This window comes from Octodon degus, unplaced genomic scaffold (genome assembly GCF_000260255.1).
Source record: "Octodon degus isolate 3935 unplaced genomic scaffold, OctDeg1.0 scaffold00229, whole genome shotgun sequence".
Classification (NCBI taxonomy): Eukaryota; Metazoa; Chordata; class Mammalia; order Rodentia; family Octodontidae; genus Octodon; species Octodon degus.
In genome coordinates, this window is record NW_004524805.1 from 1170002 (window position 1) to 1183026 (window position 13025).

The 13025-nt window shown below is 46.6% G+C and overlaps 1 protein-coding gene across 2 annotated transcripts in view; it reads right to left on the reverse strand.

Annotated features, from left to right (window-relative positions):
- The window catches only part of Ust (uronyl 2-sulfotransferase), a 312684-nt gene that overhangs the window by 122320 nt on the left and 177339 nt on the right, over positions 1 to 13025 (reverse strand). For both annotated transcript variants that reach the window (XM_004645481.2, XM_023705778.1), the window contains exons 4-5: positions 10970 to 11049; positions 2591 to 2744 (exon numbers count right to left, since the gene is read on the reverse strand). In XM_004645481.2, the coding sequence (XP_004645538.1) occupies positions 2591 to 2744; positions 10970 to 11049 (234 nt within the window). The remainder of the gene's footprint in view (positions 1 to 2590; positions 2745 to 10969; positions 11050 to 13025) is intronic.

The following is a 13025-nucleotide window of genomic DNA, read 5'->3' on the forward strand; positions in this document are numbered from 1 at the left end:
AGCTAATACTCCTCTCAGCCTCACTGCTGGCCAGGCCTGGCTCCTGGGAAACAGCTGGAGCTGGAGCTCGATCACACACTGGGGCTGCAGCAAGGCCACACCTAGAACCCTAAACACCGGAGGTGCGCCGCACGAACAAGCTGCTCTAGCTCAGAGAATGTGAAGGTTACCACACAAACAGGTTCCTAGGCAGAGGGGGTCACGTGACACCGACCTGCCAAACATGTAAGTAAATGTGTGGTGGCTGAGCATTCCCTTTCCTCCCACCTAATGAGAGGCTTCCACCTGACCTCAGCTTTCTGTGTTCGGACCCTTTTCTTTATTTCTCCATCCTCTTGTCTCTGTTCTCCCATTGTCCTTCCCCATCCCCGGAACTTCGAGAACTAAGCTGGACCTGGTACTTGCTACAGGACAGTGTCTCCTCCCAGCTGCCCCAGCTCCACAGAGACATAAACAACACTCTTTTCTGAGTTACAGAAGTGACCACCCAGGCTTGCCAAAATGTCGACGGGCTCTGTCAGAGGCAATTTTATTTCATAGGATCAAGGAGATGGAATAAAACGTTTCAGTTATTTTCTAAAAAAAGCCATTAGGCCATATTCCAAATAAACAAACTATCCTTTGAACAAGAAAACAGCCTTCTAAGTGGGTCAGGCCAGAGCCAGATCACGAAGGAGTCAGGCCCACTTGGGCCCTGCTCACCGCTTAACCCTATCCGCCTCAATTTTCTACTTGGCGGCTTCCACAGGCGTCCCTATGGGCCTCTGCCGAGCAAGGGTCTGATTAGCCGACCTGACACCAACCCTTCCAGCCCACGGGGCTCGCACCTGGAAAAGCAGCCTCTTCAAGTCACTAAGTGGAGAATTCCCGGCATGGTGAGTTTGCTTAGATCACTCAGTCAAGTCACATGACCAGGATAGTTACTAGTGCCTCAGAAACATCAGGCTCATAGCCACTACCCACCTGCCACACTTAGAAAACTGATCTGAAGCATGTTTCATACATGTTCTATACCCATGGCCTGACGGTCTTTTTTGTACACTATTTTTGGCGAGTCTCCATTTTGACTGCCAGCTGATGCATGAGGGCTTGGGTGTGGTATTCCATCCATGCTCAGAAGCTTCAGAATTAGGGGCATTTTAGACATTCAGATCATGAACACTTAACCTGCACCGACCCAGGAGTGAGAAGCTTTGGCTGTGGTCTACAGGCTGGCAAACAGCAATGGATAAGGCGATTTCCAAAAATGCTCTTAGATCTCAAAAACATATTTTAAAAAATTTTAAACTTATTTACGTACGTAGGTATATATGTATTTATTTATTTAATACAGGGTCTTGCTACACGGTTCAGACTCATACTGATCCTCCTCTCTCAGCCTCCCCAGTGCTGGGATTACAGGCATGTGTGCCACCGCACCCAGTTTCTGGGTAGGTACATGGGGCCTGGGGTTCTGGGGCCTGCATAGCATAAGGTACTAGGGCTCGAACCCTGGACCTTGAACTTGCCAGGCAGGTGCTTAGACTGCCGAGCTAACTCCCCAGCCCAAACACAAACTTTTATTATGTTTTTCGGGTTTTTTTTTTGTTTGTTTGTTTGTTTGTTTGTTTTTGAGACAGGGTCTTGCTATGTAGCCCCAGCTGGCTTGAACTTCTGGTGATCGTCCTGCCTCAGCCTCCCAAGTGCTGGGATCATAGGTGTGTGCCACCACACCTGGCTATTACATTTTTAAGAATTAAGAATTAAAAACAGGCATGCAGCTGAACTGGGACCAGCACTGCTTCTCTGGCCACAACGCTGAGTCTGCGCAGGTGCTGTTTCCTTCCCCCAGCAAGTCACATTTGCTCCAATCCTTAACACTGTTTTTCATCTTGCTCGTGCTTGTCAGCCCAGGATGGACTGGGCGAGCCCAAAAGCCTCTCCCAGACACAGGGACCAGGACTTCCACCTTTAAGCACAGAATTCTTAGCTACTCTGTAAGCTTTTGTCAACACAAGTGACAAAGAGATGAGAAATGCTCTTATTGTAGTTCTGGGAGTTCTGGGAGACCGACATATAACTTGCCCTGTGTAATGTGTTAGCAATTTCTGTGCCTTTGCTAACAATTACCGGGGTCAACAAGCCTCCTCTATGGAAGTGAGAGTCCTAAAACAAGGTTCAGAAGGCCAACAATTATCACTGTGATAGCCTGTGCTATTGTGGACTCAGAAACAGTCAGTCATGGGGAGGCCCCAGCTGAGAAAGACTGCAAGTCCTGGGGCCTCTTGGAGCGCCCTTCTGGAGCTCAGGGGTAGTGAACAGGGTGAGTGACAAGAAAAATTTTCCAGCCATCTGAGAAAGAACACAAACACATCTGTTCTTAGCCAGGACAGCACAGGTCAGAACTGAGAAATGACATTTCTTCTCTGGCATCTAAAACTTAGCAGTAAAGACAAGCTGAGCCAGGTGAGTGAGCAAACCACTTGAAGAAGTTTCTTAAGATCTGAGCATCTGGAACAGGTTTTCACCTGTAAAAGTTTCCATCAAAGGTGAGCTTTTCCCAGCCATCCTGGAGCAGCCCGAGACCATTTCTCACGCAAGTGGGACTTACCAGGTAGCGCTCCTCTTGCCTCATGCTAGGGGTCCGGATCATGTGGTTCTGTTCTCCTCTCCAGTCTCCAAAGCGACGGAAAAAGTAGTTAGATAAGAACCTGCTGACGGGATCTCTGATGATGTTGATGTAGACGGGCTGGTCTCCTCCAAACCTAACACACATGCAATGAACAGGAGCTCATTACAACCCATCACTCTGAGAGGAAAATACGGCCTACCTGAACAAGGCCTGCCCTGTAGGTTAACTCAGAATAAGCCATCTGCTAAGGTGCCCATGAGCACATGTGTAAGCAAGCCCAGGGCTTCCTGATGGGCATCTTGTCATCACGCAGGAAGTGGAGACCATGACACCTGATTCAAGTCTCTGTGGAGAAGCTGTGAGGACAGTTTCACAGGGCAGGAAACTATGCTTTCTGGGAGAGTCGAGGATCAGATGTTGCCTGGTTTTCTCATCAGGCGTGGGTTTGTTGAGAACAGGCAATGCTGTACTGGAATGAACCGAGGGGCATACAGGCTGCCCTCAGAGGAAGCTTGGATCCACTCAGGAGTTCCGATTGTCTCGGTGATGACATGCCACATCTGTAATGCAAGTGCCACAGTTCCCGGGGAGGTGTCCTGCTACTCTGCACCATGCTTTCAGTACTGTACATGGTCAACTCACTGAAGCCCCCGGCACCTCCATGGAGCAGCTATCCCAATTATTCCCATTTATCCTTGGCGAAACTAAAGCAGGGAGAGGATGAATAATTTGTGGCTGAGCCAGGTGATGAACCCAGGTGACCTGGCTCCAGAATCTGCATTCTTGACCCTGGAGAGTTGAGAAAAGTATCAAGAATGAATCAAAAATCTACACAGCTATCCTCCAGCATAGTAAATTAAAGAATAAAATAAACATCTAGATGTCCTACTTTCATGGCTTCTACAAAGGGATCAGGCAACTACACTGAGAGTGGGCCCAAGGACTAGGCCATCACCAGGCAGGATGACCAGGTCAACTGAGTTTTCCTATGGATCCTTCCCTATCTCTTTGGACTGCTTGCAGTGGTCCTGAGTAGTCTTGAGGGAACACACTATGAAGAGGGAAGAGGTTGTATTCTAGTGACTCCTGAAGACCTTATGACCCTGAAACTTTCTGATGATGGTCCTGGACATTCTGTTGGAGTCAGAAAGAGCTCTGGGGAAGCAGACTGATGACCTGGCTCTCGTCCCTCTCTCTTCTTGTGGAAATCCAGCCTGGCATCCCACTCATGTCTTCAGCACACTGTCTGCCCCTCCCTCCTTGAGGTCCTGAGTCCTCTTGCCCATACTTTGTTGACAAGTCTGTCTCTTTCACTGACTGGACTGTAAGCATCCTGCAGGCAGGGCATGTGGTATACTGCAGCTACTCAACAAAAAGGAACTGACTACAGAAATACAGTAACTGACAAGGCTAGTTGAACATGGACTATCTCCTGCTTATACAGTGAAACCATGTGCGAGATTTTCAGAATAATGTTTTGTGGCAGTTAATCTTGATTGCCAACTTGTCTGACTTGAGGAAAGCCTAGTAAAGCCCACTTCTGGGTGTGTGGGGGGAGGGTCATGGAGGTGAAATCTTGGGGATTATGTCTCCTGGCCATTCCATCTCCAGTACTGCTCCTCTGCTCTGCCTCCTGGCTGCCCGGAAGAGAGCAGTTGTGGTCTACTATGCCCTTCTGCCAAGATGTTCTGGTCACCTCAAACCCACAGCCATGGAACCAGCCGACCACTGACTGAAATCTCTGAAACAGTGAAGCAATCAAACCATTTCCTCCTTTAAGGTGTGCACATCAGGCATTTTGATCTAACAGTGAGGAAACTGACCAAAACTTTTTCCACAACAGAAGTTCCTATGGTGTCAAGTATCAGATAATATAATATCCTCTGTAGGGCTGGCCAGATAGCTCAGTGGACTAAAGCACCTGCTTAGGCAGAGCGCAGCAGCTGGCTGGGGTTCAATCCCTGGCATGCTGCACTGGCCTTGCCCTCAGGGAACACTGAGATGGTGACTGAGACTGAGTGTGGTGGCACATGCCTGTATTCCCAGCACTTGGGAGGCTGAAAACAGAAGAATCACTATGAGTCCAATCTGTGTAGTGAGACCTGTAGACCCTGTACTAAATACATAAAAAAACCCTCTGTCTAGAAATTTCTGACTATAAATAGAAGTATCTGATAGATCTCTTTCTCTCCCTTTCTAGAGGCAACATTAATAATGATTTCAGGCGGCCAACCTTCATCCTTTTAGAACACTCAGATTCCTCTCAAACTGGTAAAATCTGAGTGGCATGTCAGTATGCAAGGAGGTCACAACACCACTGTAGAACCACTAGAATACACCATGCACCTGGGTACCTGAGAAAGAAGACAAATCTCCACCCTAACTCCTTCACCTAAAGGATCATTTTTTCCTCTCAGTATTTTTGAAACTCAAAAATTCCATTCAAAATTTAGTCAAATGCTGCTGTGAGTGCCCTCCTATGGGGCAGGAGCTTGAAGAGCCTTTGCTAGCCCTACCTATTACCTTAATTCTTTCTCTGCACATTTCCTTTTGTTCGGGTTGTGTGACACAAATGATTAGATTCTCATCTGCTTTAAAAAAAAGCCTTTGGCTTGTTTTGGTTTCAACTTGATGTTTTTAACTATTTGAAAAAATTTTTAAATTCTTTTGGCAATGTCAGAAGACTTATTTCCCTTCCTTGAAAGTATAGATTCTTTTGATAAATTGTGGTAAAATACACATAACACAAAATGGATCCTTTTCTCCAATTTTAAGATGATATTAAGGGGTCGGGGAGATAGCTCAGTAGAATAAGTGCTTGCCTGGCAAGTGCAAGTGCCTGAGTTCAATCCCTGGTTCAGCAAAAAATAAAAGAGAGATGAAATTAAGTACATTCTCACTCTCCATCTCCAGAATTTTTCAGGGGCCTGCCCATTAGCTCAGGAGTTTTAAGTGCCTGCTGAAACAAAGCAGCCAGGCTCAGGATGCTGTGGTTTGATCCCCTCATCCTCAAGCCAAACCAGACCTGCCCTGAAGACATCCTGAGCAGCACCCCCCCACCAAAAAAAAAATCCAGATTTTTTCATCCTCCCAAACTGAAACTTTGTCCTCATGAAACAGCAATAAATATACTGAAAGTATAACTCTTAACCTCTGCCTGGAAGGAGAGATTACTTTTTGCTACTTTTTGCTAGGAAAGGTACTGCAGGCTGGAGGTTTGGATACTTGTTGGTAGGGAAGGAAACTCCGGAAGGTGAGAAAGAAAGGCCATTGTGAAAAAGGACACTGTGATTTAGATCTATAGTGTCCCCCAAGAGCCTTGTGTATTCATTCAGAGGTGAGCTTTTGGCATGTGATTGGATCACGGGGCCAGAGCCAGATATGCTCTTAGGAAGTGGGGCCTGGTAGGAGGCAGGTCACTGAGGGTGAAGCCTGTGAGGCTACACCTTCCTTTGTGTCACCTCCCTGCTCACTCTTTCTGCTTCCTGGCTGCCATATTCCTCCATGGCAGCCCTTCCACCGTGCCCTTTCTACCTTGGCGCCAGCAGACCAGGAACTCGAAGTGTGAGCCAAAATGAACCTCTCCTCTTGTGAGGGCTGGGCACTGTGTGACAGTGATGACAATGTGACTGAGGCAGATGTGATTGTCAGGGGACTGCCCAGACGAGAAGGGGAGACGCTAGGGGTCAATCACAGTGTCAGGCCCATGGCTACTGCTGACCATATCTGGGGGAGGTCCTCTTCCATCCCCAAACCCTTGGTGTGTTTCAAGGGAAGAGAGGAGAGGCGGACGAGGCAACAGAGGGGACAGCTGAACCACAGCTGTTAGAGTTCCTGCTCAGAGAGGAAGATAAGGTGGGAAGGAAAGAAACAATCAGCTGACGATGGACTGCGAGAAACAGGAAATGGGGCAAGGGGAGGTGAGGGGAAGTCCCCATCATTCTTGTCCTTGGTGGGCACCAATGCTGGTGGGCTCGTGGGTGCACAGTGGAATTAGTCCAGCAGTGTTTAAATATGGTGAACTGAGCAGAAAACTTTTGATTGTTAATAGAACTTTTGGGCTCTGGGTAAGTAGATGAAGACAGCATTAAATAGCGGCGAGTATCAGCTTTTACCTGGCAGTGCCTTTGGAGTCTGAACTTCTATCACAGTTACGAAAGATCTGAAGGGTACAGAAACCAGAAGGCACCACGCTGCTAATGATAACAATAAACACAAGGAAGGAAGGTGGGGAAGCCAGACTGAATTATGGAAATGGCAAAACCTGATTTGTTCTGTTAAATTATGCTGTCAGGAGACAGCTTTGTTCACGTTTGTCACGAAGACTTCTACGGAAGAAACAAGAGAAAGCGTCACCGCTTCTCCCCTGGGGCACTGCACCCACCCACTTCCCTGGTGAAGGATGGATTTGTAAATATTGTGATTTTAAAAGTTGGCCCTGTGGCCAGCTGTGCTTACCATCAAAGCTGGGGGAACAGGATGGAAACCAGGGGAGTGGAGAGGGCCACAGGCCAGAAGCAGTGTTGGATTGATTTTCATATTGATCACTCTTGTGACTTATTTGGACTATTCTGACAGCATCATGCTCCAATGTAAAACATCATAAGGGTTTTTTTCTGCAAGAACCCAATGGAGTGGGTGAGAGGAATTCTAGATTGAAAAATGAATTATCCCCTGACTCCTGCACAAAAGATTAGAAGACAAGTAACTAGCGAGGACAGGGAGAGACCGCCTGTCATGTCCGCGACGAGGCACTCCAGTGTGCTGCAGTAAGACAAGCACTCAGGCAGGGGCGTGGCTGATGTTAGAAAATTTAAATTTTTCCAAAATTGTATCTTAATATCACAACCAGAACAAAGACATGGGAAACCACAGAAGACAAACGTAAGACCCTACTCCGTCTTCCCAATAGTGACAGCATCTTCTAGCCCAGGTGGGTTGGGCTGGATTCTCTGTGCCACCTAGGCCAACACATTTATCTGTCCCCAGTTTTCAGGGAGTTAAAAGATGGTGTGAAAGCACAACCCACCAGAAACCCCACAGATCCAAAGCGAAGCCTGAAATCTGCCGAGCTAGCTAGCTGTGTGCTGATGTCCTCTGGCAGGAAGCCTTCCCCGAGGCCACTGTGGAAAGACCTGATGCATCTAATGTAATCACTTCCCACAGTTGGATTAACAGAGCTGCGGACAGCTGAACGCGTCCTTCTAACTCTAAGAGAGGCAGAAGAATGGCGAGTGCTTGCAAGGGGCTGAGACGCTGAGCAAATGAAGTCAGCTCCTGGGCAGCCTCTTGCATCATTCCGAGTATCTACATTTCTAGTAGGAATGCCACATTTAATGCTGAAGGAAATAAAGGACGTTCAATTTTGATTGATGTCAAATCTTTCCAAAGTTCAGAAAATTTATGTGCAAAGGAAGGTGTGGGGCGAGAGACAAGACTGATGCTCCTAATTGGCCCAGGAGCACAGATCCTGCTGCATGCTGGTGATGCACAGAAGGTCTGACATGTCAACAGAGAACACGGTTACAGGACCAGTTCTTCTGGTAGCCTCCTTTTTGAAAACAAGCACTGTACAGCAGTCGTCAGGGCAGGTTTCTTAAGAGTGGCTTAATTATCTTTGGTCTTAGAATTCAAAAGCTACAATGAATTTCTTAAAGTATGTTAAAAGCTCCCCTTAACGAGTCCCTGCTTAGCTACCATTTTTCTTTGCCACTGTCTATTTTGGGGCTTTCTTTGGCCATGATTTGCCCTTCATAGCTAAGATGTTTTCATCATCTAAACATCTTTCCTTTAAAGAAAGGCGAAGCTGACTTTTAACCCCCTGGGTTCTATGGGTATAACAGTGATCTTGCCAAGTGTTCAAGTTCACTTCATCATGCTTTTTTGTTTTTGAGAAGTCTTACAGCTAAGGGCCTGCCGGGGCTGTGTGTGTGTGTGTGTGTGTGTGTGTGTGTGTGTGTGTGTGTGTGTCAGGGGGAGATAGTCACAGAGGGGCGTCAGGCCAGCCCCAGCAGTCCTGCTTAAAAACTGCCACCATCCCTTTCCTGGGGCCCTGCCAGCAGGGCGTGCTTAAAGCCCTGGTCCTCTGCTCTCTGCATCCTGGCTTCACAGGCGCAGGTCCTGTCCTGGGAACATCACTCCCTTCACTGGTCTAAAGCTGACCCCCTCCCCCAACCCCAGCAGAAGTGTCCTCCTAGGTGTCCTCTTGCCAGCAGGTGAGACTATAAGGGTTTCCACAGGCAAGGGGCATGTGTAGGGCTCACTAGGAGCCTCAGGCCCAGTGCGGCTCACAGAAGAGAGAACCTGCTTCATCCCTGTGCTGAGCTGAAGGCTGAGGGGAAGGAACAGAGGAGTGCCTGCCGCCATCAAGGCGGCCCACTCTGGATACCGTGGGGCGGGGGGGGGGCTGAACTGGGCTCAGTCCGAAGTGTTTGCACAAATACTCTTCAGAGGCCCTTTGAACTTCTGCAACACCCTTCTCTCAGAGGGATTCAATCCACATGGCCACAGCAGCTCTCCAAGGTAGGGGTAGAAAGGAACTATGCCCTTTTTAAAGATGGAAAAGTAGATTCTCTCCTCCCTACTCCCCAAGAGTGTGCAGGACTTGCTCAAGTCTTGGGCCTGGGAAGGCAGGCCTTGCTAGCCAGGCCTCTCCACAGCCAGGCCTAAGCCACTTTCTGCAGATGTGCTGCTATCTTCTAAAAGGCTATTTTTTTCCAGAATTAAAGCAGTCAAGATTACTGTCTCATGCATGTGTTTGATGGCAGAAGCCATGATAAAGCACAGCCACCATGCTGTACTCTGCTGGTGCAGGTAAGACACCAGCCTTGGGCTTCTCATTCGAGTCGTACACTGGCAGGAGGGGGTTGTGCAAATGGGTGGCAGGGCAATCTGTTCAGTTGTGAAGATCTGACAGAAACAGAAAGAGCTAATGAAGTTTAAGGAGTCAAGGTAAGGCAGAAGGGAGCACAGGAGCACAGCCAGGACCAGGGTATGCTTTACAGAGCATAAAACTCAGGGTCTGAAGGAGCTAACAAGCCCTCGTTATCCGATTCTGTCCAATGACTCATTCTTGGCCTTCTGGAGAGAAGAGGCAGGGGGCATACACTGGCCAACCCAGCAAGGAGCCAATTTATATCTGAGATTGAAGAAAAACTCTGCACTGTCCACCGCCCGGCCTGCAGTAATTTGCAGGTGTCCTGTTCACTGTCCAAGGAGCCTTGAGGTTACCAGAAAGGCCCGGGGTGCTCATTTATAAAGGTAAGGCAGCAACTTCTCTTCCTTTGCTTGATAACACACTGTGCTGAACCTTACCATCTCTGCCCACAGCCAGCACAGGGCCCGCAGCCAGCAGGGAAATCCTGTGAAGGCTGACACCTGTCCCCAGCCCTGTGGGCTGTCAGGGAGCACGGGCAGGGTGGTGCTGGAGGAAGCTCGGGGCAGCCTGGCCAGCCGCTAGCTCAGCACCAACAGCGGTGGTGCCCAGGTCAGAGTGCAGGGCCGCAGCCAGGCCCGCTGTGGACTTGTGAGGTGCTCTTCCCCAGGCTAAGCCAGGGAAGTGCTACAGCTGCTCAGACAGGAGCAGGGGCTTGGGCTGCTCAGCAGACGTGCCGTGCGCTCAGTGCTCTGCCAGGCAACTGGGCACAGGCCGGGCTGGTGGGGACAGCAGGCACCCACCGCGACCTGCTCAGCAGGTAGGCCCAGTAATAATAAACCACTACCCGCAGGCACTGGGGAAGAGAATGCTTAGCACTTTAACCAAAAGAAGTCCAAAACCCTGAGTTTGAAGGTCTGCGTTGTCGTCAGACAGCCACCGACACTGAAGCAAACACCCAGAGCTCTTGACTACTTCACCAATGTCCAACGTGCCAGGTTTAGAATAATCGAAAGAAATAAAGAAAAAGAGGTTGGCCCTAGGTCTTCCCGGCCTATAAAATAGGCATGAGTCCACTGCTAGGCTGTTCCCAGAGCTCTGTGGAGGTTCAAACTGTACAAACGGTACAATGAAATACTCATGCTAATATATCTATTTCTTGTCTTGTTTGCTTCAGTATAAAACTTGATTTTGTTTTACTTTGTTTTAAAAAAAAAAAACACTGCCAGGTCAAATGTCGTCTCATTAAAAATAATTCCAAGTTTTTATAATATTTTGGATGGTATGCTGGAAAGAAATGAATTTTCTGTCCAAATATTTCAAATTTATATTTCACTGCAGCAAAAAAAAAAAAAAAAAAAAAAGGATTACAAATGTCTTTTCAAGGCAACTGCACTGTCTTGTAAACAAAGGTAGATTTTTAAAATAACTTAGGAAGCTAAGTATTAAAAAGGAGAGAATCATTGAAGGAGAACGTGTCTTACCTTGAGAAGTTGAGGAAATGAACATGTCGAGTGAATAAATAGGGCTGCTCAGCAGTACTTATATTTTTTATCAGTTCCATCTGTTAAAAAAAAAGCACAAAATTAGCACAGATCGGCTCTCATTTATCAAGCCATATGAAGCCAAGAGGTCACCTGCCCAGCCACCTTCACCCTCACTTCTGGACCCAGACCCAACAGCTGGTTTTATGCAATATTGACGAACTTCCACATAAGATTCCTTAGCGAATTAAAAGAGCACCTTCCGAATTTACAGCTCTGCATCTAATTTAGTTGACTGCTACCAGAAAACAAAGTGGCAGATTAAGTAATTTTAGCAGAAGAAATGAACCTGGTGCTGTACTGAAGTGCAAGTCAAAGAAAGCTTTTTAACTCACACCTCGTGAAGACATCAACCATTACCTGGTACATCTGTGACACTCTGAGGGTTTATAGAAATACTTGAAATTAGAGCTATGAAATTTGAATGTGAGGATGAAACAAGGCATTCCTGTTATTTTTGTATTAGATTATCAAAAATTTATAAGGGAAATGTTTCATGGGAAACACACCAACAGCCAAACATTTTGGTTTTTTGGTGGGTGGTCATCTGAATTATTTATTTACAGTTATCAGCAAGGCAAAAAGTAGTTTATATTCCTATAAACTAACTTTTATGGGCTTCTGGAACATGTCATGATACAGAAAATGTTTAGTAAAATCTTAGAAATTCCAAGCATTCTCAAGACTCTGGGACTTCCTGAATTGCACTTTCTCCAGAATTTTTAATTGGCCCCATCAAAATGGACATGGGCATTTTTAAAAGCACATTGAAGATTACTATTTCCAACATCAGATGTGTAGTATTTCTTATTTTATGAACTAGTTAAAGCTGAAAACTGGGAACAAAAGTGGTCATTCACATTCAAGCACAATAACAATGACAACAATAAATTAAGGAATCTGGACCTCCAGGTTGGTCTCAAACAGGACAGGACCCCTGGGACATCTTGTCTCTACATGTCTGGCTCAGGGGCTGACACATACATGTGCACTTGACAAATATTTGTTCTGTGAACTAGTTCTGACTAGGGCGTGCTTTATAGATTGGTACCCAGGAGTTCACTGCCCAAACGGTCTCATTAGGTATTCACGGTGGTTGTGATTATTTGAAGAAATGAAGTTGCGTCTTATAAGCAAATGATTTGCAGTTCCTGTGTTTCCTTCGTCAAGGGCAGACAAGGGGTGAATGATGGCTTGTCCTTCGCTGATCATGACACAAAAGGAAACTGAATGCAGCTCCTTCATCACTCTCTGCATGCCGGTGCCCTATGGTTGTTTCCTGTAGTAAAGCTTCTGGCTTAGGCACATTGTTAATTTTGAGTTTTGATGGCTTGGCCAATAAAATTACTTATGGGGAGCATACACATGATTAATTTATCTCTTGACATGCTTGCTTAGAAAAATAACTCTTGTCCATGTGAATGTTTACAATAAAAACCATTTATCCTTTCTTCTAAATTATTCTTACTTAGATATTTTCCTGAACACAGAAGAGTTATGTAAGAAAATGCCCTAGTACTGCAAAAGAAAAGTAGAACAGGTGAGAAGAAACACTGTTCCTTTCACCTCTTCAGCATGACATTATACTCTCTAAATACACATCAGTGTGTTAAAATTAATGTAAGAACAGTAAAGGTTAGATTGTTGAGAACAGTGTCATACTAGTCATAGAGCTGTCTGTTTCACAAGGAGAATGGATCAGCAGTGACAACGTAGAACCCACTCTAGGTGTTTCCTTGAGTACACGGTAAAGGTGCTAATGCTCGTGTTGATTGAATTGATACAGTGAGGGCAGGCACATTTCCTTTTCATGCACTTTGTTGCTGTGCACCAAACAATAAAACCAGTTATTATAGACCAACAAGCTCGCATGAAAGTCTCATGTTCAAGGTATCACTTGACCTTAACAAATGCGGGGACTTGACCCACTATTAGAAAAGACAGTGGTCTTCTGAGCTCATGCTGCCTACCCCTGAGGGTCCCCTACCTGGTCCTC